General features: G+C 56.0%; 3 protein-coding genes across 6 annotated transcripts; all 3 read right to left on the reverse strand.

Moving 5' to 3' along the window:
• Window positions 1-7,652, reverse strand: BLCAP (BLCAP apoptosis inducing factor). Of its 2 annotated transcripts, none has more exons than XM_064391041.1 (2): window positions 7,428-7,652; window positions 1-1,619 (listed from the first exon to the last, which is right to left on the reverse strand). In XM_064391041.1, exon 2 carries the CDS (start codon window positions 1,532-1,534, stop codon window positions 1,271-1,273), a length of 264 nt encoding a protein of 87 aa, XP_064247111.1. In that variant the 5' UTR covers window positions 1,535-1,619; window positions 7,428-7,652; the 3' UTR covers window positions 1-1,270. The 2 variants fall into 2 exon arrangements, with proteins under 2 accessions (XP_064247111.1, XP_064247112.1); XM_064391042.1 differs by lacking the exon at window positions 7,428-7,652 and adding an exon at window positions 4,251-7,294.
• A 2,614-nt stretch (window positions 7,653-10,266) lies between these two features.
• PIGT (phosphatidylinositol glycan anchor biosynthesis class T) lies at window positions 10,267-16,393 on the reverse strand. Of its 2 annotated transcripts, none has more exons than XM_064391517.1 (12): window positions 16,190-16,393; window positions 14,964-15,115; window positions 13,912-14,039; window positions 13,328-13,428; window positions 13,085-13,171; window positions 12,749-12,836; window positions 12,577-12,674; window positions 12,117-12,282; window positions 11,827-12,027; window positions 11,136-11,301; window positions 10,935-11,018; window positions 10,267-10,808 (listed from the first exon to the last, which is right to left on the reverse strand). In XM_064391517.1, the coding sequence occupies exons 1-12, from the start codon at window positions 16,247-16,249 to the stop codon at window positions 10,559-10,561; spliced, it is 1,581 nt and encodes a 526-aa protein (XP_064247587.1). In that variant the 5' UTR covers window positions 16,250-16,393; the 3' UTR covers window positions 10,267-10,558. The 2 variants fall into 2 exon arrangements, with proteins under 2 accessions (XP_064247587.1, XP_064247586.1); XM_064391516.1 differs by having other exon boundaries at window positions 14,964-15,141.
• A 1,219-nt stretch (window positions 16,394-17,612) lies between these two features.
• DBNDD2 (dysbindin domain containing 2) lies at window positions 17,613-24,945 on the reverse strand. 2 transcript variants are annotated; one of them, XM_064391595.1, is made up of 4 exons: window positions 24,787-24,945; window positions 19,552-19,707; window positions 18,968-19,111; window positions 17,613-18,203 (listed from the first exon to the last, which is right to left on the reverse strand). In XM_064391595.1, exons 1-4 carry the CDS (start codon window positions 24,833-24,835, stop codon window positions 17,995-17,997), a joined length of 558 nt encoding a protein of 185 aa, XP_064247665.1. In that variant the 5' UTR covers window positions 24,836-24,945; the 3' UTR covers window positions 17,613-17,994. The 2 variants fall into 2 exon arrangements, with proteins under 2 accessions (XP_064247665.1, XP_064247666.1); XM_064391596.1 differs by lacking the exon at window positions 24,787-24,945 and adding an exon at window positions 24,241-24,390.
• Between the last annotated feature and the right edge of the window lie 833 nt (window positions 24,946-25,778).

The following is a 25,778-nucleotide window of genomic DNA, read 5'->3' on the forward strand; positions in this document are numbered from 1 at the left end:
GACCAAAGTTTATAAAGCTTTATTAAACATTTTGAACAGCTGTGCAATGAACAAACAATACTCTGGAAGTTTCACAACCTCATAGCTTGAACTGCCTCAGGACAGCAACAGCCACTTCTGCTGCTCTCCACCAGAAGACTGAAGGAAAGACAAACAGATGGCAAAGGGGAGGGAAACCTTCAAAGTTTAGAGGTAAGTGTTTTGTGTTAACCTCTAAAGCTTCTTACAAACCAACCTCTGCCCCAGGCTGTAGGCCTGACCCACCATCACCTTGGATTTTTGACATCCTTCTGCCAGGGAAACTGGAGACACCAGGCATTTTTCCAGCTTCTGCCCTTCTCTAGTCAGTAGCACCAGCACCTTCTGTCACCTCTGGCCCAAAAACATTATCTCTGAAAATGGCTGAAGCATTTACTGCTTCAAGCCATCCCTCCCCCTCATGGATCCTCTCCTGCCCTGCCCACACTCAGCCTTTCTGGCTAGCATGAGTTTTGTATAAAGTTCACAGTGGCTTCCAAAACCAAAAGTGTCTTGCAGCATGCTGGTTCCTTCTCCCAACAGTCAATACCTTGGTAAACCCAGGATATGTAGAAGGAGGAGAAGAGAGAGTCTCTACTGCCTGTCAGGCTTTATAAAAGCAGCAGCATAACTGAGGCTTTCAGGCTGGGATCTCGGAGCAAAGAGTTCAGAAAGCACTCGGGCAGTGCACACATCTCTTTGGCAGGCTGAGCAGGAGGAGATGACTCAACTGCCTCTGGCTCCAGCAGCTTTTGGCCAAGTCCATTTGTGAGCTGTTGCACTCACCCTTGATCAGCAAGGTGGGAAGGCTGGCTCCCCACAAAGAGAGACTGAGAGAATGTTGTAGCTATTCAAGCAGGATCAGTGGGCCAAGAGCCCTGAGTTAGACCACCATGGCCTAATGCAGACAAGTGACACACAACTCCAGCACCCCCAGCTGGGCAGGGGCCAGCAGCTCAGGCTTCCAGCAGTTCTCAGCTGAGAGGGCTGGTGTCTGCTCCCGGTGATACGGGAAAGAAAGAAAAGACTTCTGCTTCTAAAAAAGCAGGTGGTGCTGCCAGAGTTCACACAGTAAACGAGTCGAATTTCACAGGCAGAGTGGGAAGAATTTGCCACTCCAGTCCACGCACAGTTACAGGAAATAGGTTGTCCTTACTCCAGTCCCACACCCAACACCCAGCTCCTCCCCAGCCCCACCCCTTTTTTAAAAAGCAAAACAAGAGCCCTCATCAGACTGGAAGATTATGATTTTCTAGGTGCCCACTATGCTGGGATCATGAGCTGATTCCGGCAACTGGGATCCTGTGCAGTGATACAAGAAGCAGTTCCCCCAGCAGCTGTAGCAAATGAGGAATAGAGCTGCCAGGAAGACCAAGGCACAAATTGTGCAAGGTTTCCGTTCCAGGAGAAAACTGAGCAGGTAGAATCCCATGAACATCGAGTGACTGAACCACAATGCTGGGTTGAGGGGCTTGGGTATGAGCAGGACAGGTAGCAACCACTGAAGGCAGTACATCGTGGCTGGCTGGGGCCTCGCTGGCAGTAGCAGTCAGATGTGCTCCAGAACAGGCTCCAGCAACTCCTCCGGAGGGCAGGCTGCTCTGTAGGGAGGAGGAAATGTCAGACTCTCAGAGAAATGCAAGGAAAATAATCAACTGACATGCTTCTAAAGCTTCATTTACTCCCAAGCATCATACGCTGATGGTTGAACTCCCAGTACTGAATTCTGATGTGTCTTGGAGCTGCTGGAAAGCTTTCTGAACCACTCCTCTGGGGACAGGATCAGCTAATGATGGTATAGAAGCATATCCTGTGTGCTCTGTCCCTCAAGCTAACAAGTGAGACCTTTTAGCACAGTGCAGGAACAGAAAGGGAGAGGTGGAAATGGGAAACAAGCTGCCACAGCCTTCCCTACACACATTGATCCGAGACAGTGCAAAGGCTTGAGTGATGATATGAAGAAATGCAGTTGAAGGGTAATCATTATTGGGTGCTACAGAGAAGTGTTAAGGGAGCATTTGTGTAAGGAATTGCTCTGCACACAAACAATGAGGTCTCCCAGCAGGACAGCACCAGACCAGCTACACATCAAGCTACCTAGGAAAGCCCTAGCAGTGTCCAGGCTGTAAAACAAAGGGGAGGACAGTCCCTGCTTGAAGATTTATAATCCTTGCCAAACAGCTGAAGTCAGATAAGAGAAAGTATGTGAATAGATCAAACAGGGGGACAGGCTCAAAATGGCAATTTTCATAAGTGCTGTAAACACAGGATTTCCTCACTTGGATTATTATAAAACCCTCTGGAAATTGAGCTTTAAGGGCTTTCCTAGGCAGGGATGGCAACACGCTACAAGTCCAGAAAACCTGCTCCTACCTTTAGCAATGACATTAAGTGTGTGCTTTTGTTTTTTCCTTTGGAGCACTAGAAATCCCTTCAAGAATTTCAAATGGCTTTAAAAACAATAAACGCCTCACCCCCACCTAGAAGAGTCTGGTGGGGACAGCTCCTTGCAGCAAGCCTTGGATGTGCAATTACTCAATGGAGCAGTGCTCCCTCAGAAGGATGAAGGGCTCAGGCGAGCTGTTAGGATTACAGCTGGGGGGTGGGAAGGTTAGTAGGATGAAGGAGTGAGAATGTAAACAAACAGCACATTCCACCGGCTCCTGTTGGCAGGAGAAGGGATTTCCTGGCAAAGGGAGGGAGAATGAGGGATTGCAGAGAAAAGCCAAGAGAAAACCACAGGAGGTTCTCTTCCAAAAGAACACTGAGGTCAGACTTGTCTCGCAGGTAGCAATGGGCTCTGCTGCCAGCAGCAGGAAATGCTGCCATCCTGAGCAGCACCATCTATTTTACTTTAATATTAGCAGGAAAATGCAGGCCAACATCTCCACCAGCACAAACATTATGTGGGGAATACATTGTGCTGGTGCTCCTGCAAGGGAGTGTTCTCCAGCAGAGAGAGCAGCTGGAGCTCAATGAGTAAAACTAAGCTACAGCTCAGTAGCCAAAGAGTAAGGAAAAAGCTATTTTATGCTGCAATACAGATAAAGCCAAGTCACAGGAATAAAGCTCCAATGTTAGTCCTGTTTTAGGCAGGTCACTCACTCGCATCTTTAAGGGCAAGTCTAGTCCCAAGCCTTCACCCCATCTGTAAACTGGAATTAGCTATTACTCATTTGATAATAAAACATGCTGCCTGCTTGCCTTTGTGAATTGCTCAGATGTCTCTGGAGTAAACAATACCACAGAAATACTAGAGAACTTTTTTCCAAGGGGAAGAATGAAGAGAAAAAAAAATCCAACAACAAATATTTGAATGGGAAGGTAATTAAATCCCATCATCCAACATTTCAGTTCAGATTGCATTGAATACAGCAAAGTTGTACTAAATCAATGATTTACAGCTGCCTTAATCCTCCTGATATGTTCCTTTCTTGAAGTTTCCTGCATTTTTTTTCTCACAACTTCTCCAAACACCGAGCATTAAAAATCAGTGCCTAAACACCATGTTATGTTTTTGCTACATCCAGCACTAAGTTGTATCATCTTGACTTCTGTGGCAATTTGTGCCAGCTGTTCTCAAAACTTTAAAGTACCTACTTTGCTTTGGGTTTTCTGTCTCCAGAGTAAAGAAATGGGTAAAGAATGTGTCTGTTAAGTAGCACAAGGCTGAAACAAAGAACTAGAATTTTTCAGGACTAATGTCACAAATCTCTCAGCTTTAATAGGGCCATATGTCACTATTGAGCCTTTAGCCCCAAACTTTACACCTGACTACAGTTAGAAAAGAATTATAATTTGTGTTGTAGAAACACTTTGTACTTCATGGTCTGGCCTCCTTGCTCCTACAATGCTCTTAACAATAACACTCCAAATACTGAGTTAATTTTAAGTGTCTAAGCTTTACTTGAGCAGCTCCTACAAACACAAAGCCATCTCACAAGTTACTCATTTTTAAATATTAGTATTTGAGGCAAGAACCAGCTGCTTGTAGCAATCAATGCAACCACTGCAGAATAAAGAACCATTTAATAGTAGTTATTCTTACTATGAAGTTTCAATGCCAATGCCCTTCAACCTGCAAACCTCTTGGATTTCTGCCAAATGCAGCCATTCAAACAGCTGCTCTTTGTATCTGTAGTCGGTTTGTTTTTATTCTCACGTGTGCCAACCAGTTAAAGGCTGAGGACCCTTTGCTGTATCCCACAGCTGATCCCAGACCAAGTACTTACTACTGGAGGCTGCTACAGCTCTGCCTTCCTCAGGGGACTCTCCAGGAGTAAGATACGTGCTCTTCACCAGAGATTCTCTGGACAGCTGGCATCGACACTGAGCTCTCTTTACACTCTATTGATCCAAGAGAAACAGCACCTCCTGCTATCAGCTCTTCACTGAGCAGGGAACATTCTCCTTCGTGCCCAGGACATGCAGATCCTTCTGGAAGTCACAACAATATCTGGTTTTGCCTGGTTTCTCAAGCAAGGTGAAATTTGCAAATTAAAGATTCCTACTTTGTTGTCTTTGTCCCCTCCTCACAATCCAAGCCAAAGATTACCACGTTCCAGAGCAAATAATAACCTGTCACCCAACAGGACTGGTTTCACAACTGCATCCTGTTTTCCCTCAACCAGCTGCTCTTGTTCTCCCCTGCCTGACTCACCTCTTGCCTCAGCCAGCGCCGTGTCCCGCTATCCCCAAACTGCTCCTGGTGGCCACTCATGTTTACCTGACAGCTCCTTCCCACTTCCTCCTTTCACCCTCCACAGCTCTTGGAGCCACTTGAACTCACTTCAGACCCTCAGCAGCAGAGCTGCTGATGCTCCCACTGTGGCCCAGCCTGATCTCCACGTGCTGCCAGAGCCAGTTCCTGCAGGCAGAGGAGGCTCCCTGCACACCTCCTTAATAAGCAAGCACCAATACTTTTCCACATGCTTATTAGCTGGCTTCCATTGCACTGCCAGCCTGCCTGCTGTCATCTTCCCTCCCAAAAACATTCAGGTCCTACTGGTGTATGTTTGCGTGGACGATTTTGGGATTCCAATGCAAAGGCAGCAGCAGACCTTTCCCAAGCAGAAACAAAATTTCAATTCTGACAAGTCTAAAGTGAGTAGCACAGTAATGGATCAGACACGTTCTGGAATAAATCCATCTGAGGAGCTAGCAAGCTGTTCCTTCATATTCTACAGACTAACTCAGCAATCAACACACTGAGAGGTCCTACACCATGGGTTTGGCACATCAGTATGTCAATACCCAGTCTGTACCTTTCTCAAGAACGTTTGAATTCTTTACCAGTCCATTTACCCTGGAAGGGGAGAATAATCAGCCAGCTTTCCTTACCACTGAAGGGTAAGCTTGTTCAGACCTCACAAAGGCAGCCTTTAAGGCAGTGCTGTCCACACAGAACTCCCCCAGCAGATGCTACAGAAAGAGTCTCCCAGGCTGAGAGCTGAAAGGTCTGCAATAAAACACTGAGTAACCTTTTTATTGGGGCGTGCTGGTATCATCCTCCCCCTCTGCCAAAAGCTCAAGTCTCTGCTTGTGATGAAAAGCCACACTGGTTAGATTAAAGTCTCTCAAGTTATCCAGTGCACACAAACTGAAGAGGAAGCCTCAGGGATGTGTTTCTTACCTACAATGCTTTTGTTTTAATCAAAAACCCTGTCACAAATTCTAAGTGATGTGTGTGGGCAGTGCCTCACACTGCCAGCGTGTGCTCAAAACCAACTCAAATATCACACAGCACCCAAAACAGCTGCTGAAAAACACACAACATCTAAAGCACTGGGACAAAAAGAGAGGGGAAGAACTATCAAGTGACAAGTTTGAAGAGTTCAGCTAAGAAAAGCAACAGCAGACCAGCTTCCCAGATGCCAACGCTCTGTCGTAAACCCAAGAACCATAACTGCTCAAACTTTAAGACCTATTTGCAGCAGGGATTAACTTCTCTAGGGTTTTTTTTTTAGCCTTGCCACTATTATTTCAATTTTTTTAAAAGCTTTATCTGCTGGTATGACTCAGCTGGAAAGAGTGAGTCTATACTTTTTGGCAAAGGCCTTAGCCTAGTCTTGGATCATGCTCTAGACACTTGATGTAGACTCAGAAATGGTGCAATGTAATCACAACAGTTTCCAAAAAGAGCAACAAATCCTTTACTAACCAAGCCTTGCGGTTAGTATTCTGATTTCTCAAGCTAGACACAAGCCAAAGCAACTCACTTGGTGAAAAGTGGAGGCTCTCTGTTGAGCCACTCTTGTCACCACTTCCAAAGCTGCCCTCTGAGCTTCATCCCTGATGGGGGATGGATGAGGCAGTGCCCACTCCATCTGGAATGCAATGCCCTCACAGCACCAGGGTGAATCCTTCTCCACCCATGAGCATTCAGAGAGCTTGGAATGGGCCTGGAAACCATCAGGACTCAGAGGAACAGAAGCTTAAGTCAGACATCTCTTCTGTGATGGGAAGAGATGTCAGCAGGCACAGCTGACATCTGAAGTATTACCACTTCCATTTGTACTAATTCATTCGTTTTCAGAGGTCCTCATTCCCACCTTCTGCCTTTGTCTAACTGCCACAGATCACAACTTCCAGGCCCATTCCGACTTCCCTGAGAAAAGCAGTTTAAATTTGGATCTCTTCTCTACCTTTTGTGCCTTCAGCAGGCTTCAGAGGTCCAAATACAGCCTGATAAGGGTGAGTTTTCTGCATCTCAGATTAGGAAAAGCAAAAATGCTGTCTGAGCAGCTATGAGGAGTTATGACCTACAGTTTGGAAAGACAAAGGTTACTGCACTATGACAGTATGACAGTACTTGCAAGGTCCATTGAAATGTTTCAGTACCAAGCAAGTATGGGAGAGCTCAGCATGCTGTGGACTGCATTTAAGAGCTTGTTTTTCCTTTTCTCTTGCATGTTTGGGCTATCATGAGCAATGCTCGTATGACAGAACAGCCTGTAAACTCACTCTGTAGCTGGCTCAAAGCATGTCTGGGTGCTCGGGGAGGGTGCCTGGCCGGACACAACAGCGCTGCAGAGAGCTGCATTCACAGCCTATCACCGATATCCCGGCTGGAAGGTGCCCACCAGGCCCATCCCAGGCCAGCCGCCTGCACAAAAGCTTGCCACAGCATTGTGTGCCCTGGGGACAAGCGGGCCGGGTTTCCTTTCAGAAGGCGCTAACGAGAGCCAGCGAGGCTGGCGGCCGAGGCAGAAGGAAGGAAGGGAGGGCACACACACAGCGCTGTTATTTCCATGCTGGCACCGAGCTCGGGGTGGGTTGAAGCCTTTCGCAGAGCTACGAGCGCGGGGCTCCCGGCGGGGGAAACCTTCCCCCTTTCCCCCCCGACCCCGAGGCTCGCAGCGCTGCCCCGCTCCGCCAGCCCCGCCGGCCGGGCCCCGGCCCGTACTCACCGCGCGGCGCCGCCGCCTCACGCCGCCATCCCGGGGCCGCCCTGAGCAGGGAGGGAGAGGCCTCCCGGAGGCGCGGGACGCCCCGCTCGCCGGGGGCGGGCGGCTGTCCCCGGAGCGCTGCCGGCCGCGGGGCGCTGCTGCTCCGCCGGCGGCGCGGGGGCGCGGGCAGCGGCCGCTCCTCAGGCGGGTCCCGGAGCCCCGCGCGGCCGCTGCTGCGCCTGCGCGGACCCTGCGCGGACGGCGCTGCGCCTGCGCGCGGGAGGGCGGCGCTGGGAGCCGGCCTCGGCCGGATCCGCGTTTTGTGAAAAGATTTTTGCCTTTATGGGCTCTTGTGATGAGCCGCGCTCGGGCTGGTCAGCCTGGAGGAGAGGAGGCTCAGGGCGAGACCTCAGCGCTGCTTACAGCTTCCTCACGAGGGGCAGCACCGAGCGCTTGGCTCTCATGAGCAGTGACAGGACCTGAGGGAATGGCCTGAAGCCGTGTCAGGGGAGGGTCAGGCTGGATGGTAGAAAAGGGTTCTCACCCAGAGGGTGCTCGGGCACTGGAACAGGCAGTGGGCACAGCCCCGAGCCTGCCTGAGTTCTAGAAGCGTTTGGACAGTGCTTTCGAGGGCACAGGGTGGGATTGTTGGGGTGTCTGTGCAGGGCCGGGAGCTGGGCTTGAGGATCCTCAGGGATCCCTTCCAACTCAGCATATTCCGTGGTTATTATTCAGTTGTGTTTGCACGCTCCACTGCACCTTGTGCTGTGCTGCCTCAGAGCCAGGGAGCACTGCAGGCCATCCCCCAGCCCCTGCTCCGCTGGATCCCCTTGGGGCTGGGCACAAACCACTGCGGGCCATCCCTGCTTCCCCTGCTCACTGGATCCCCTCAGCACAATGTTCTGGATCGTGTCCAGAGGGACAGGAATATCTCAGTGCAGCCTGTTCCACTCACCCATGCAGTGAAGTTCTTCATGTCCAGGTGGAAATTCCAGTGTTCCTGTTACTTCAGCACCACTGGGGAGAGCCTGGCTCCATCCTCAGAACACCCTCCCTGCAGCTGCTCACAGGCATTGATAAGCTCCCCTCTCAGTCATCTCCAGCCTAAACAGCCCCAGCTCCCTCAGCTTTTCCCTGTAAGAAAGATGCCATCTGCACAGCCCTCTCCTGACTCGCCTTGGGGAGCTCCATGTCTCTCCTGTACTGAGTAACCCAAGGGAAAGAAGAAAAATAGTCCATGAAAAACAAAACAAAAAACCACAAAGACCAACATTTGGCATTTTCACAACCATTTAAAACCAGTTGCAGGGCCACCCACGTTTCCCACAGTTTTCCACTTGGCTGGCCTGTGCATTTTTGATAGTTATGATAAGACCTGCTCTCCCACTGGCCCTACAAGTGAAGTGTATCCAGCCTGGGATAGTTTCCCTCTGCTCTGCCATTATCCTGGGCTGACCTCTTTAAGGGGCGTTTAAAATTCCTGGTTTATGGCACTGCACAGGAATGGCCCTAAAGCCTTTGGCTGATGCCAGCTCTGATGGTTCATAGTAAAAATAACTACTAGATGCCAGCTATGATTCCCATGGCACTCAGGGGACTTTCAGGATCCCACCCAACACCAGCAGCCAGCAGGCTTCACCCAGGGAACTGGGCTGCTCCGAGCTGCTCCAGCACATGCTGCTGGTTACAGCCTGCAGGATTGATACTGGATCCAACTGACACAACTTGAGGTCTGAAAATCCTTTTGCAAACTGCAATGTGGACCCTCATGCCTAAGACTGCTGTGGGAGCTGTGTGCTCTCTTGGGTTTTGGTTGTAGTTCCAGCTTTCTATAAGGAAATGCCATTTTGCACTTGAAGCCTGGCTGGCAGGGCTGTGAGCTCCCAGCCCTGTGGCCCCTTTTTCAGCAGGCAGGAACAGGGGGGATCATCCAAAACTCATATTTCAGCAGGCTCTGCAGGCTGCATGGAGCCATGCAGTGGAGTGGATCTGCAAGGAGCTGCAGAGTAAAAAGCATCTCTGGCATGGAAGGGAAAGGTAATCCCAGGCTAGTGGGAACAGCTTGTTCTGTGCAGGGCAGGAGGCCATGGGGTTTTTATGGCCTTTCTGTTCAAGCAGAAGCTTTTAAAGGACTTCTGGCTGTGCTCTGCTTTGGTTCTGGGGAGTATTTCTTCCAGTGACTTCCCTGTCCTTTGTTTAGCTGGTTGTAAGCAGTGTCTGTTGCAATCACAAAAGCCACATCTGAGATGGAAAGGGCGTAGCCCTGACAGCAGCACCACACTGGCCTCCCACTGCTCTGCGTGAACCACAAGGTGGCCATTTGTATTTTGAGAAAATAACTGAGGAGCACAGTGGTGCCAGTGTTCCTGCATTCCCAGCCCAGGGCTGGCTGCCCCTCAGCACTTGGGGTCTGCTGAGCCAAGGCTCCCCAAAGCTCCAGGGACACTGTGGGTGCGGAGGAGAATCCTGTGCTGTGGCAGAGGGGTGAGTAGGTGGAGGGTTTCACAATCCTGCAAGTAGAAGTTGTGAGCAAGAACAACTTTTTCCTGTGAAAGAAAATAAGTCCTTGCTGTTGGTGAGGGGGCAGACGTGCACTGTGCTCAACAATTAATTTGCAAACTGGCTCCAATGTGGCCAAGTGTGACAGGACACACATATGTGAAACATGGCAACTGTGAAAGGTGAGATGTTAGAGCAGATGAATCCTTCTCTTTTCTGCAGATCAAACCCCCTTGCCTGGTCCTGCCTGCATCAAATCCCAGCTGACCCAGGCAGTGTGCTAGAGTTGGCAGCTCAGTCTTAGAGGGTCAACTCTGCCCATGAGCTGGGAAAGCAAAACCAACCAGGAGCAGCACAGATATACAAAACACTCCAGTTTACTTGCAGCACCATTCCCAGCATGTAAGTTACACCTCTCCCAAACAGAAGTCTTTTACTTTTCCCAGTCCCACAGCAGTGCAGTTCAGTAGTCAATGGGCTTAGAGCCATTTCCCATCTTAGCAATGGAAGTGATCTCTCGGCTTACTGGATCCCAAAGAGATTTTCCAGCAGCAAAACACAACAAGCTGCTTCCAGCAAGACAAGAGGCAGCAGTGCCCTGCTGTCTGTCTCCCCAGAGAGCCCTGCAGGCAGTGCTGGCTGCCCTGGCTCTCTCAGATTGGGGGCACCCCCCTGAATTTCCGGATGACGTTGGCCAGTCGCTTGGCCAGCCCGCCCCGGCTGGGCTCCTCCACGTGGAACGTTCTGGTCAGCAGGTTGTAGAAGGAGCCGTAGCACACGGCCACCACGGTGCAGGTGAGGCAGATGACGTTGTAGGGCATGCTGAAGTCTGGTGTTGGCAGGTTCACCAGCAGCGGCTCCGTGTACAGGCGCACAAAATAGCTGGAGCCATCGGAAGGAAACCTGGAGAGTGGAAGAAGAAAAGGCAAGGTCAGCCTGCACAGAACCAGTGCTTTGTGCTCACCAGAGAGGATGAGAGCAGCCACAGCCCGCAGGCTGTGGCACAGCCCTGCTCCCCAGCACACTCACAGCGAGGTGAAGAGAGGGCTCTGCTCCACATCCATGTCCTTCATTGCAGTGACACTGGGCACCAGGGCACTGAGCACAGATGAACTAAGGGACAAAGAACATGTCAGTGTCAGTCCTGGCAGCAAAGACATCTCCAGAGACCTGGGCAGTAAGCCCTATGCAAAGCCCAGAAATGGATGAGGAGCTGGGGAATGTCATTACCCAACATAAAAGCCGTGATTGGGGTCAGGTGGGTACTCTGTCCACTTCAGTAAGGCCCTCTCAAACTGGATTGTGATCTTGGTGACAGAGTTGGCTGGCAGCTGGATCAGCATTTCCAAGAGGTGAGGCCGTCTCCGGTCCTGGGCTGGCTGGTAGTGGATGTAACCTAACCCCAAAGAGATTTCCACAATGGCACCAGGGAACCTTGTCCAATCTCACACTGCCTGGACATCTCCTATGAGGTGGATGCTCCTACTTCCACTGTCCTGAGAGAGGTTTTCTAACAAGTGAAGATGCAGCCATAGCAAAAAGCATGTGTTAAGGCTAAATTTAGCTGGTCTTTAAAGCTACTGACCCATGACAGTCAGGTATTCATAAGGAAAGGTATAAATACAAAATAAAACCCAATCATCAGCTTTAAATTGAGCTTCCTATGCTACAAAAAATAATTCAAGTTGGTTTAAACCCTTATTGGATTATGAAACACTATCCATGTGCCTCTTATAAAAAAAGCAGACTTAATGGTCTCATCTGCTGTGGGCACTGAACTTAGGGTTAGGAAAACATCCTAAAATGTTTTGTTTCACAATCCAGTTTCACTGGGGCCTGAGGGAGGGACTAAACCATCTTTGGAACGAGCTGCTCATGCCGAGGGAATCGGGTGGCACGTGCTGCTTGGGGGCTCACTCACTGGGCTTGTTTTCCTTCCCCTTGGTGATGATGGTCAGGGTGTGCACGTAGAGCCGCAGGTACCAGGGCACAGTCTCCAGCAGGATCACGGGGAAGGCGCGGTAGGGGTGGGTGTTGTAGATGAGGGTGCAGATCTGCCCGGTCTGCAGCCCGTACCCCCCCACGTAACGCTGAGCGTGGAGGGTGGGAATGGGCATTTCCGCTGTGGAAGAGGAAGGACAGCAGTGGGGTGATTTTCAGCCCTGGAGCCCTGGCCAGTGGTGCAGATGAAGTGAAGCTCTGCTCACTCACAGCTGTCTTGGGGCCGTTTCCACTTCAGCTGCACATTGAGGCTGCGAGATGTGTTGAAGGGCGAGGGGCTCAGCAGGTCATACACAGCGTAGGTTTTCTTGTCTCCCTGGACAATAGCTTCATGTACTGATGTTGGAGGGGGGGACACTTCCAGTAGCTCCTTTTCCTGAGGAAAGCAAATGGACCATGGAAGGAAAAAGTGCCCCTTTTGAAGAAACTGGCAGCACTGGGCAAAGTCCCTCCAGGTAGCCCTGAGCTTTGCCACCCAACAGCCAGCTCTGTGCTCCTGCTAACACCACCAGGCTCAATCCCTCAGCCCTGCTCAGAGCAAGGAAATCACCTCCCTCTGTTAGCCCCTGAGAGGCCAGGCCATGCAGAGGATGGAGGTGAGGATGTTTCAGAGCCACATGAAGTGGCTGAACTGAGGGAGCAGGGGATGCTTTCAGGCCCATGAGCTTACCTTGTTCTTAGGGGAGATGTCAACGTAGACTTTGCTCTGCGAGGCCAGAGGACACGCGTCAGTCAGCGTGCGAGAGAACATCTTGAAGAGGGACCAGTCTGTGGGAAGCAAGGTCAGGTGGCAGGTCAGGTGCTGCAGGCTGGGAGCACTCGAGAACAGCCACCAAGCTTACCTTTCTTTCCTTGGCCACTGGAAAAGAAGTCAAAGACCACAGTGAGGGTCTGTCTGAGCTCCCAGGACACAGCCAGGCAGGAGGCATCCTGGACAAGAAAGAGACAAGCAGCTCTGATCACACCTTCTGCAGGGGGAGGACACCAGGATGGAGCTGGAACTCCAGCAGGACTGCAAGATTTCCACTGGAGTTACCAGAGAAGCAGATGACAGCTGTGTTAGACACAGTGAACCTGTCACAGGGTGGCTGGGCAAACCAGTGTGATACCTTGCAGTGTGACACAGGGGATCTGGATTTTCTCTTGGGGTCAGGGAGGGAGCTGAGCCCAGCACTTACCCTGCAGATGGGGCGGATGTGCACGGCCTGGGAGTGGTAGCTGCTGTGGAACAGGCGCTCAGCCTTCAGCAGCACAGCCAGCCCGGCCTGCAGGGAACAAAGGAGAAACTCAGCCCCTGCCCTTCCTCTGCTCCCACCGAGAGGCAGGCCCTGAGGGAACCTCCCAGTGCGTGCTCCCAGACTGCTGCTGGGAGCCCAGCTCCATCAGGAGTGGCCCAACTGGGCAGCAGGACCTGTCTTTACCTTTGAGCCACATGGCAGCAGCTTCTTCCAAGGGGTGAGGTTCTCTGTGCAGACGACTTCCCGGGGCAGGACAGCGTAACGCAGGAGATGGTGATCTGTCCCTGGCAGGGACAGGGAGGAGAGCAGGCTGGGACAGCTGCAGGCATGAGCTCAGCAGCAGAGCTGCTCCACCCCAGTGTACCCCACATCCCACCACCCTCTCAGGATGCCTGAAATGTCGTGAGCTCCACCAGAAGTAAACCCCACTCTGTTCAGAGTGATTGGAAAGAATGGGTAAGGATACATCCTAGCAGATCTTTTTTGTGAGTGCCTTAAACCCTGTAGTCCTCACTGTTTTGTAAAACACTTTTCATAGAGATATATGAGTACCTGGGAGCATCGGCTATGTATTATTTTTGAGTCTCCCCTGTTTAATTCCAAGCCTTGTTTGTAGGGAGAGGAAATCCTTCCAGGAAGAGGTTAATAGATGCTGTTGTACACATCCAGACCCAGAGTCGTTGCAGGACCTGCACCTGGAATGCTGGCAGTGGCACGGGGCAGAACTAAAGTGAAAAGCAAGAGTGAGAGAGCAGAGCCAGGCTCACCATTGGCTAAACCCAGGGGTTTGAAGGATGCTGTTGGAATCACTGTGTTGGTCGAGTCAATGAAGTTGAGAGAAGCACAGAATATTCCCGAAAGGATGTTACTCAGTTCTTTCCAGGCTTTGTCAACACTGTGTGAGAACAGACACCAGAGATTACTCAGCAGCTCAAATCCTTGAAACAACAAGTGTTAAGTCAGTAACATTTAGAAAATACAGCAGGGTGACCACACTAGGCTACCAAAGCTGCATGGAGTGTGCAGAGAGACTGCTGGGCTGGCACTCCCCAGCTCTCTTGGTATTTTATTCTGACACATCAGATTTGAGGGACACGCAGCAGGGACACACAGCAGGGACTCACAGGCATCACACAGCCAAGGGACATGGCAGTGGGCACAGCTGGTATGTGAGGAGAGAGGCCAGGGCAGCAGGGAGCACACAGCAGGTGATGTGTGTGAATGGGGAAGGGGCTGTGACACCCAGAGCGATGCCTTGGTGCAGCAGACAAGAGATGGGACACTCGCAGGGAGGAGAGAGCTCTGTGAGTCCCCACAGGGCTGCTGCAGCTTGAACAGGGCTGGTGTGCAAGGGACATGGTGGCAGGTATTGGATGGGAGTCAAAGGAAGTGAGTCATGGATGACAGGTAGTACAGCCCCACTGTATCAGCACAGCAAGGGGCCCTGCAATCCCCCCTGAACCCTCATCCCCCGTGCTGTTTACCCCAATGACACACACACCCACTGCTTGGTTAGATCAGTGTTATTTCTCTCTCTGTGCATCATTAAGTGCTTGTCATCACAGAGCCCACAGGGGAATTACTTGGGCCTCTAGTGAACAAGGATTTGCCCTCAGCACCACATCCTGTCCTGTGAACAGACGGACATGTTCTGTGGGTTTTTAGAGCTACTCCTGGGCTCTTCTTCCCAGCAGACATTTTCCAGCCCAGGAGGCCGGCTCACACACCGTGGCTGCCTCAGGACAGACACACAACAGCTCCCGGGAGCAGAGGGCACAGAGGGGACCCGGAGGGACGGATGCATGGCTGCGGTACCTACTCGGTGACCGTGGGCTGGAACCAGACCCAGAGCTCAGCGCCAGCGGGGGCCTGCAGGGGCGGCTGCCCCCAGTAGCGGGTGCGCCAGAAGCCCTGGGTGAGCGCCAGGTGCAGCTCCCGCACGCCCAGCGCCGCCACCAGCCGCCCCAGCGCCTTCGGGAAGAGCCTGTAGTGAGACACTGTGGGCAGCGTTAGTCCTGCCCGCCGTGCCCGCCATCGCACCAGGGCCTGCCCGGCGCGGCACCACCCCACACGGCCTCTGCGCGCGCCATCACACGCGGCGCGCTGGCGTCACCGCCCCGTGACGTCACCACCCCGTGACGTCACCGCCCCGTGACGTCACCGCCCCGTGCCCGCAGCCGCGCCCTGCCCCGCGTCAGAACCCAGAGCATCTCTCTGGATGCCCTGGATGTCTCAAAGCCCTGGCAGGGGCTCGGAGACCCTGGCAGGAAGCCAAAGACACCTGGAAATTGGACCTTAATTCATGGAGCAAATTGCCAGCCTTATATGAAGAACTACAGGCCACAAAAGTTTAAGTAGCACAGTAGTAGGAATCACAGGGTGAAGGAAAAAATTTTAGAGCACTGCACAGGGGGGTTTTATATGTTGTACAGGGGGGATTTAGAATTCTGTGCAGGTCAGGAGTCCCAAAATGGAGGGATTTGGGCGTGCCCTGTCCTTCTTCTTTCTTCTCCTTGGCATCCATGTTCAGGATGATGTTGGCATGTGTGGATTGGTTCATAGGGGAAGTGCACTTGCCAACAAGGGCGAAAAGTATTGGAAATTAAAGGTAAATATCTAATACGTAGTTTTCACTATAAAAGAGACAACCGCCCCGTGGGCGGGAGAGAGTGCCCTTGGCTGTCTTGCTGATCAGACCTCGGCTGGACAGACAGAAAAACTTTGTAGATAAGGAACAATAAACTCAACTGAAGACCAAAAGCAAGAGTCCAGACTCCTTCTTCAAAGCGCGGCCTGCCCAGAACCACCTTTTCCCGTGCTGGGGCAGAGACCACTGACAGCCGACCCCGGCAGCCCCGTCCCTGCTCACCTCACCCCGCTCTGACGTCACTCGCGCCCGTGACGTCATTGCTCGAGGCAAACCATCACAACGCGCGGTCCTCCGCGATAGCCCCGCCCCTGCGCACCGCCTCAACCAATAGCAGCGCTGTCCGCCCCCGCGCCAGCCAATAGCGGCGCGGTCCGCCCCGGCCGGGCCCGCCCTACCTGCGCCCCGCTGCAGGTCCGCGTCCCAGCGCGTGCGGAACTGGAAGGTGGCGGCCACATCGCCGGTGGGCAGCGGGCTCAGCAGCAGCTCCTCCCGCAGCGCGTCCCGCCGCTCCCGCCCCGCGTCCGCCCGCCCGGGCCCGGGCCCTGCCGCCGCCAGCAGCAGCAGCAGCAGCAGCAACGCCGCCGCCATCCCACCGCCCGCCCCGCCCCGCCCCGCGCCGCCCCGCGCCGCTTCCGCTTCCGCTTCCGGCCGCGCCGCCCATGGCGCCGCTTCCGGGGCTGCGGCGGGGACGCTGTGCGCGCCCGGGCTGTCCCGGCCCGGCAGCGAGCGCCGGCGCTCGGCAGAGCCGCAAATACTCCGCGGAACGGACCCGCGGGGCTGACCGCGGCCGGCTCCGGGGCTCCGGGAGGGCCTGAGCGGTCCCGCCGCTCTGACACCGGGCTGCAGGGCCGCCTGGCGCTCGGCTGTTCCCCGCGGGGCTGCCGTGCCCGGGCGCTGCCAGGACCCTGCCTGTCCCCGGTGGCTCTCGTGTCCCTGCCGGGGGGCAGCGCCTGTCCCCGGGTGCGGAGCCCTCCGGGAGCCCCGCTCCCACAGCCGGGGCAGGGAACGCGGCAAGGCAGTGACGGGCCGGTGGAGCTCACAGCATCTCCTGTTCTCCCCGTGGTGATTGGAGTGTGCTGATGATTTGTTCCAGTAGGAAAGAAGCATAAAAATTACAGCAACCTGTGGTTGCCACTTACCAGCTGCTATACCTTGTCGATTACCCACTTGGTAACATCTAAGGTCCTCATGCAAAGTTGGAACTGACAATGTGATTCAGTATTTGTGAAGAATAAGGAGTTACTTTCTATCTCTTTTTCCCCTCTTGCCAAACTGTGCCCTTGGCAGGTGGTTCCAGGTCACGAGCAGCCCAGCCCTGCCCAGCCAGCTGTGGCTCAAGCTACGTCAGGGAGGGGATAGGTTGGATATTAGGAAAAAGTTTTCACCGAAAGAATAATAAAGCACTGGGATGCTCTTCCCAGGGAGGTGGTGGAGTCACCATCTCTGGATGTGTGTAACAAAAGGCTGGACATGGCACTTGGTGCTATGGTCTAGTTGAGGTGTGTTAGGCCATAGGTTGGGCTCCATGATCTTAGAGGTCTCTTCTGACCTCGTTATTCTGTGATTCTGTGATTGTGTCTGTGCTGCCTCTCCCCGCAGAGCCTGAGTGGCTCCCCATGGTGCCCTGCAGCCCTTCCCTGCCCTGTGCTGGGTGTTCCTGCCTGGGCACAGGAGCCAGCCCTGGGCTGTGCAGCAGGAGGCTTCAGCTGCTCCTGCGGGGCACAGTGAGCACCTGGCTCTGCACTGCTCTCCCTGCTGCAGTCCCCCCGAGCCCTCATCCCCCGCGCTGCTTTCCCCAATGACACACACACCCACTGCTTGGTTAGATCAGTGTTATTTCTCTCTGTGCCGTCGTTAAGTGCTTGTCTGGACAGAACCTTTGTCAGTAGGGCGGGGGAACTGGGATCCCAAGGGATGGCTTTCTGGAGGTGTGGGGCTGTGGGATGCCGGGCATGTTGGGGGGTGGGGGAGTGAAGCAGGGAGTGTTAGCAGCAAAGCCTGAAGAGTTAATTTTGGGAGCTTACAGTACCCCTTTCCTTCTCCTTTAGCTGCCAGGAGAACACATGGAGGGAGAGGAGGGGAAAACCATCTCTCCCCTGTGGCAGGGCAGCAGTCCAGGGTGGGGTTAACTGAGCACCAGCAGCTTTCCCGGGCTGGTGAGTCCGTAGGGAGGAGGCTGGGAGCAGGGCAGAGCTGCCTGCTAGCTTCTCACCACCTGCTCTTTGGGACTGTCCTCCTGCAGGTCCTCCTCATCCGACTGCACCACGGGGGTCTCGGCCCCCTCCTCGCTGGTGTCCAGGCTGTTCAGATCCGTGGAGGCAGAGGACGTGGAGGAAATGCGAGACTTGCTCTCAGCTGCGCTGGGCACTGGCAGGGTGATCTCCTCTGGGCACTGCCTGGCATCTGCCCCTGGAGAAGAGGGCAGTGTGAGAATGAAAAAGGCTCTTGGAGGTTTCTTGGTGCCTGAGCTTCATGGATGGCCCCTCCTCAGTGGGCTGTGCATCCCTGACCGCTCCCCGTGTGGCTGCTGCAGCCATTCCCCACCTCACACCCCCGGCTTGGCTCAGGGCACTTGCTGCACATTCCTTCCCCGTTTTTGGCAGTGGAGCCTCTTCCATCTTGCCTGAAACACGGCCCAGAGCCACGCTGTGTGAGGCTGTTGGCTGCAGCAGGCAAGGAGACTTTTGCTTTGACCTCAGTACAGTGTGTGAGAGGGGAGGAATGTGCTGGCACCCCTTGCTTTCCCTGCAGACCCCAGCCCAGCTCCCTGGGTGAGGCTGGAAGTGGAGAGGTTCTGCAGCCTTCCTGCCCAGCACCATGAGCTCTGCAGCATGGAGGGGACCTTGGGAGCTGTGACAAGGCACTGGCTGCTCCAGAGAGGCTTCAGGACAAGAGAATTTGACTCAGACTCTGGAAGGTGCCTGGGCTCTTCTGTCTTCTGCAGCACAAGGAGTTTACAGGGGTCTGTATGTCTGGGCTGAGGAGGTGGATAGGGATGTGGAACAGCCCAGTATGAGGTCCCTCCAACTTCACAGACCCCGCACCAATACCTGCCTCTGGGTGGGTGTGGATCTGCCCACAGGGTGGCTGGGGCTGAGGAATGAGTCAGTGTGGGCACTGGGGGCAGGAAGGGCTTCCAGCCTGGCCCACAGAGGGCTTGGGACTGCACATACCTGGCAGAGACCCAGCAATGCTGCTCTCCTCTGTCCCACAGCCCAGAAACACATCCACAGTGTCCTGGTCTGACAGGTCCAGCACATCCATCTGCTCCAGCATGTCCACGTTCACCTCCATGGAGGAAATGCTGCCTAAGGGGGCTGCAGAGACAGAGGCCAGTGAAAAGGTGAGTGATTGTGCCAGGCAAAGGGCACCATGAGCTCTGTGCAGGCAGGACCCTGAGGTGGGAGACCAGCCTTGCCACAAGGAACTGAATTCTACTTGCTGGTAAGAGGTCCCAGGAAAATCATGTTTCCTTAAAACATCCCTCTGGAAGCCCCTGCTGTGTCACTGCAGTCCTTGTCCCTGCTCCAAAACGCAGCCTGCCCAAAGCCAGACTCTACAGGGCACCAGCCTGGATACCCATGTGCCTTCAGTGGAGGGGTGTGAGTAACCCACAGCACACCCACACAGCCACTGTGGTCCCATCTGGGTTCAGGACATGGGTGTCCTGCTTGACCGGGGATGTGCCACCAATCTCCAACCCCTGTGTCACTGTCCCTGAACCCCCCAGCCCCGTGCTGGTGCCCACAGCACGTACGTCTCCGGTGCTCAATCTGCAGGTGAGACATGGGGAAGAAGAAATCCACATCATGCTGGAAAACCTCCTCAAAGAACTTCTGTCTGTCCCGCAGTTTCAGCTGCTGCTGCTGCATCTGCTCGGCATCCAGGTTCCGCTGGGCCTGCTCCATCTCAGCTGGGGAGAAAGGTGAGGAGAGTTGGAGCAGGCAGGGCAGGCTGAGCCCTTCTGCCTGTCCCAGCTCACACTGCACGGCTGTGCTGCACGGTTGGTGGTTCCCTTCTGCTCTGCTTTACCAGCACACATTGATTTAGTCACCGTGGAGAGATGTGACACACCAGAGCAGCAGCATCACCAGCACCTGCTGTGCTGGAGCCTCAGATCCCTCCCCCGAGGTGCAGGGCAGCTCATCCGCTGTGCTCGCAGCTGCTGAAGGGAATTCTCAAGGGGAAGGGGAGCTGGTGTGAGATCAGCCGCGGTTTGCACACTCTCAAGTTTCAGTTTCCCTGCTACCAAACAGAGGGCTGCCTGTGAATGCTAACAGGGGAACTCCCAGGGTCAAGAGCTGGCCGTAGTGCTCCAGGCTTTCTGGGCTGAAGGATGTACAAGGAATGAAAGGAACAGGCAGCCCTGTCACCCCTGCCCGTGCACAGCCCTGCCTGTCACACCCCCGCCACCACCGTCACTATAAATGCAGCCGCACCCACGCTCCAGGCTCCTGCTCACATCCCCGCTCACAGCCAGCTTGGCTTCTGCCTGCACAAACATTGTCATTCCTGTAATTCCTCAAGCAGTTCACTGCCGGTGCCTGTGTCCCCAGCTCACGGGAGGGAGTGATGGGAGCCCTTGGGTTGTTGAGGAGCTTGTTGCTGCTTCCCCGCTCTTGGTAACTTCCTTTAGGGCTGGGTACCCAAAATAGCAAGGACCCAAGTGGCACAGAGAGGCTGTGGCTGGTGGCCCCAGCTGTTCCCAGGCTGGTGTTTGACCTCAGCCATTCCACATTTCCTTTCTGCTGCACTTGGCCCAACCGGCACAAGGAAAATGTGATTATTGGAGCAGGCAGTGTAATAACCAAGGAAACCAAACAAACATCCTGTGCTCTGCCTGAGCACAACCCAAAGCCTCTGCTCCTCCAGGCTGGGGAGAAGGGAACAGAGGGAGCAGCATCCCCACCCTGTCTGGCAGGAACAGGGGCAGGGACAGCAGGGGAGCTGGCTGCCAGCAGCAGGGAGCAGCACAGGAACCTCACTGGAGAAAGGTGCTGAGCCTGGTGAGATGTCATGGAGAACAATGTCACATCTTCCTGAGAGCTTTTCCAGGGCTTCTCTGCATCCTGTTTCTGGGCATCCTTCAGTGAAACCCCATCATCTGCAGGTGCTGCCCCGAGGGCTGGGCTGTGCTGGCAGCACCACGTGGGGATGCACCGTGACTCAGGGCGACTCACCATGAGCTCTTGGAAGAGGCTCTGGTCCTCTTCTGGCTGCTCAGCGTCTTCCTGCAATGCCTGGGGCAGCAGTCCAGGCTGCCTGAAGGGCTCTTTGCCTTGGTATGTCTGACCAAAGCACTGGTGCCGAGGCTCAGTGCAGGGCCCAGGATGGTGGTGCCAGTGACCCCTTTCCTCCTGGGAAAGCCGACCCACGAGTGGCTGCAGCCTGGTGCTGCTGGGGTACAGCAAAACCCTCCAGCCTCCCTGTGCTCTCTGCAGAGCAGAGTGAGGCCAGGGACAAGGAGGGGGTGATCAAGGCACTGATTATGGAGCTGTGTCCCTTCAGCAGCTGGCTGTCCCAGGCAGAGCTGTGCTCCCCGGCCCAGCTGTGCTGAATCCATGGCAAAGTGCCGCGGTTCACCACGCCGAGGAGAGCCCATCGGGCTGCAGCTGTACGGGGGCTGGGCTCAGGGCAGAGGCTGCGCTGCCTCCAGGATTCAGGGTGGCAGACCAGCTCTCCACGGGACGTCCTGCCAAAGGGACCTCAGTGTGGAGGTGGGGACCAGTGCCCAAATCCTTCTGCAGTGCAAATACAAACAAACCAGAGTGCTCTTGGGTGCTGTCCCGAGTGCAGAGAATGCGGCTGAGCGGGGCTGTTCGTGCTCTCCCGGCATGTGACCGATACTCCACTAAGTGTGCTTGGGGAGGGTGATGACGGCTGCTGGTGGCAGCATTCCTGTGGGCGCCACGGTTTCTCTTGAGGGAGAAATTAGCAGGACCTGTTTATGAACTTGTTTTCGAGCTCTGGTCGGGGAGTTGGGCACGAGCACTGAGATCCCATTATGCAAGGAACGCCGGCAGCGGGAGACAGCAGCTGGGGCTGTGCTTGGCCCGGCCTGACCCGTGACCGCGGTGAGAGTCGGGGACGGAGCCTTCCCCCCTCGCACGGCTCTTCCGGGCCCAGGGCGAGCGAACAGCCCTGCCAGTGTGGCTGCCCTCGGCAAGCCTCACCGCGGAATAAAGGAGCGCGGCGCTCCCTGCCGCGGCCCTTGCATGTGACGGCCGGTCACACTCCGCGGCTGCCAGGCGCGGGGATTGTCTCATCCCGCTGGCATGTCCCCACCGCGGGACACGTTAGCACACACAATGCGGCCCCTGTGCACCGCGGGGGATCTGTCGGTACCTGCTGGTGGCCTGGCTTTCATTGCCATTGTCATGGTTATTGCTCCGGCCCGCCGGCCGCGGGCGGGAGGCTGATCAGCATTCAGAGCCAGGCTCTGCCCCGCTGGCCGGGCCGCCCAGCGCGGCTGCGCCCCGCTGCCTCAGATCCTTCCGGCTCTCACGGCGTGTTCCCAGCGCTGCTCCGACACCAGCCGGGGCCAAACGCTGCTGCAGAGTCTGGGCTGCAGGACAGGGCAGGGATTTCCTCTCACCTGCTGCCAGGCGGATGCCGCAGGGCGGGCTGTGGGCGAGGACGATGCCCCCGGCGGTCCCTCTGCCCTGCCAGGGCACACCAAAGAGCCACCAGCCCTCGCCTTGTGTGGGCTCGTGGCCACGCTGTGGTGGGGAAAGGCGTGGGAGGGTTGGGAGGCAAAACTCCATCAGCTCTCCCATCCACACCTTCGCCAAAGCTTGCCTGGGAGAGGAGCAACCCCTGGATGCAGTTTGGATGGAGCAGGGGTCAGACAGGGCTGGGAGTAGCAGCTCAGGGTGTGTTCGGACCCAGCTGCCTTTCTGCTGGGAGGGAATGTGCTTTTCATCCCTTACAGCCATCGGGATCATGGCACACCCCTCTGTGCCGGTAAATAGGAGGGGTGTGTTTGGGTTGGGAGAAGGATTGTTAGTGAAGGCACAAGGCCAAGAGAGGATGGGAATGGCCTTTTCTTGAGGCCACAGCTCTGCAATATTTTGCAGAGATTTCGAGGGATTTAAAGAAGGTCCTAAAAAAATAATACGGTCTGTGGAAGGGAGCAGCAGGTGCTGGCGAGGTGAGCAGAGTTTAAGTGGGAGGTTGCTCCAAGCATGGGGCAGTTCTCTGATGAATGAAAGGGCTGGAGTAAGCTGGCTTTTGCCTTTCTCCCTGAGCCTTCCTGGAGCCCAAACCCCTGGCTCTGCTCCTCCAGTATGCCCCACTGCCCCCAACTTGCCAGAATGCACCTTCCACCCCCCCAGGTCTGCAAGGAGATGGGTGGGGGGCAGTGCAGCTCCTCAGCTGCCTCAGCATCTTCTGGGAGGCTGTGCAGGGATGGCAAGCCTCTCCCTGTCACCCTGCCCCAGCACAACCCCTGCAGAACAAGGATAACTCCCAAGGGCTTTCAGCTCCTTCAGCCTTGGGAGAAGCGGCTGGCGAGGAGAGCTGGGAATGCCCAGAGAATCACGCATGGTCAGGCCACGCAGAGATGGGATGCTCAGACAGTGGCTGCCTGAGTGTTAATGCCCTGCACAGTTCTCCACACGTCTGACCTCGTGTTGCAGCACAGCAAAAAATAGCTGTAGTCCCGATGAGAGGAAATGCACCGGGCGAGTGCGAGGGAGGCAGTGGTTTTGGCAGGGCTGCTTGCTGAGAAAAGCAGGAGGGGGGACTGGAGAGAAAGGACACGGCACCTCGTAACCCCTGTGTGTGCCGTGGTTTCATCGCCTGCACTCCTCCGAGCGATCTCCAAATCCCCTGCGTCTCAGCACTAAAAATATCCTTCCCTGCCGCCCGGAGCTCTTCCCCGGCAGAGGCTGTGTCATAAGACCCTGCTATTTGCGGGGCCCTGCTTCCTTTCACGCGAGGAGAAGCATGAGAACGGAGCAGCGCGGTGCCCGAGGCACGGCAGGCACAGCCCGGGCACGCTGCCTGGCAGGCTGCTCCTCTGCAAGCCCCGCTGCCCCGGCTGCCGCCCGCCACTGAGTTTGCTGTGCCCGGCATCCTCAGCCCTGCGGGCACGGGGGATCCGCTCCTTCCGGCAGCCACGGCGCTCCGAGGGCTGCCCATGCCGCTCCGAAACAAACCCGCGACCCAACATGTTCCCGAGCTCTGCCGCTTGCCAAGCAGGTGTCCCTCAAACCCCCCCGCTCCCCGAGCATCCCCGTCCCGGGCGCGGAGCTCCCCGGGCCGGCAGCAGGTTGGTGCAGGAGGGGCTGGAGGCTCCGGGGGCGGCATGTGTGGCACAGCCGCTTTGCCCGGGGCATCAGGTGGGCGCTGCGGGGAGGATGGAGGGCATGTGGCACCCTGCCCGCCCGCCCGGTGCGGTGCCCCGCTGCCATCCCGCCCAGCCCGCCCCGCGGCCGGCACTTACCGGGCAGCCGCCGGCTGCGGCTCTGCGCCCCGGGCCCCGACATGCGGCTGCTGCCACCGGGCCGGGCCGGGCCGGGCCGGGCCGGGCCGGGCCGGGCGGGGGACGGGCAGCAGTGCGGGCCCCCCCGCCGCCGCCGCCGCTCTCCCGAGCCGCGCTGCGGGGCGGCGCTCGGCGCGGCGCGGGGCGGAACCGGCGCGCCCATCACCGCGGCACCGCCCGCCGGGGTCCCGCAGCCCGGGGTCCTGCGGCGGGGATGGGGTCTCCCGAGCGCTGGGACAATCAGAAGGTCCCCGTGGAGGGTCCCCACGGAGAGCAGGGGCTCCGTGCGCGGTGCCCGGTTCTCCGCGTTGCCGGGACCCTCGGAGTGTCCCCGGGCAGGGTCCCCGGTCCCGAGAGGTCCCTGCAGAGGGTCCCTCCCCCCACAGCCGCCCAGGCAGAGATCCGTGGTGAGCTGCAGGTGCCCTGCTCCGGCAGGAGCTGTGCAGGAGGCGGGCAGGGGGAGCCGGGGGGAGGCAGGGGCTCTGCCTGGGCACGGAGAGCAGTTACCATTCATGCTTGCTTTTTCTTTCCTTCTCAAAATGCCCAGCTCACGCATTCCCGCGGGAGAGAGAGGACAGCATCATGTATTGATGTGCCCTCCCCATCTCACTCCCGGCCTCGTGGGACCCTTATCCCCGGCAGACCCCACTCTGGGCGCTCTCTCCCACGTTCAGCCCTGCACATCGGGGCCGCTCCTTGGCAGGGCCAAGGACTTGGCCGCCGCCTCCTTCCTGTGTCTCAGCAGGGTGAGTCAGTGCCTCGCCGTGCCCAGCGCCAGCTCTGCCCGGAGCCTGGCCAGTGCCAACCCGGAGTGGGGGACATCCACTGTGCCCTTTGCTGTGGCTGGAAGGGAGTTTCCAGTGTCTGTGGCGTGTCCCGCCTGTCCCGTTCTCAGTGTGTTCCTCTTGCTGTCTGCATAACAAAAGATAACTGAGTATTGTTTGTGTCCCAGCTCTATTTTGGCTACTGTTGCTTTGCTGTCCCCCCCTGTCTCCTGGGACCTCCTGCTGCCGAAAATCGGCTTTGTGCTGGGCACCCGGAGCCTGCACCCCGGGGCTGGCTTCAGCTTTCACGGTGGTTTTCAATTTTGTCCATGTAAATGTTTATCCCCGTCCATAAGCACTCCCAGTCCTTCCTGCCTGGTGTTTGCCCACAGTGTGGGGTGCCAGCACTGCGGTTTGGGGGGACCGGGCTGGTGTAGCACGGTGGGGATTTATGGTCTCTGAGGAGCTGCGTGACCAAATCTCTGCTGGGTACCTGCCGGACAGCCCCGTGTGGCCTCCGGGCAGCACCAGCCCGGGGGCACCGTCCCTCCTGCCCCCCTGGCCGGCCCTGCCAGCGAGGGGCGAGGAGGCAGCGCCGGCAGTTAGCTCAGGTCTCTGCTATGTGACACGTCTGTGTCTTTTGGCAGCAGGCGCTGCTGCGAGGCGTGGGGGCTGTTTGTCTGTCTGTGCGCACACGAGTTTCCGGAGCACCCCAGGGTCCCCAGAGCTCGCTGC

Source organism: Passer domesticus, chromosome 16, assembly GCF_036417665.1.
Source record: "Passer domesticus isolate bPasDom1 chromosome 16, bPasDom1.hap1, whole genome shotgun sequence".
Lineage (NCBI taxonomy): Eukaryota > Metazoa > Chordata > Aves > Passeriformes > Passeridae > Passer > Passer domesticus.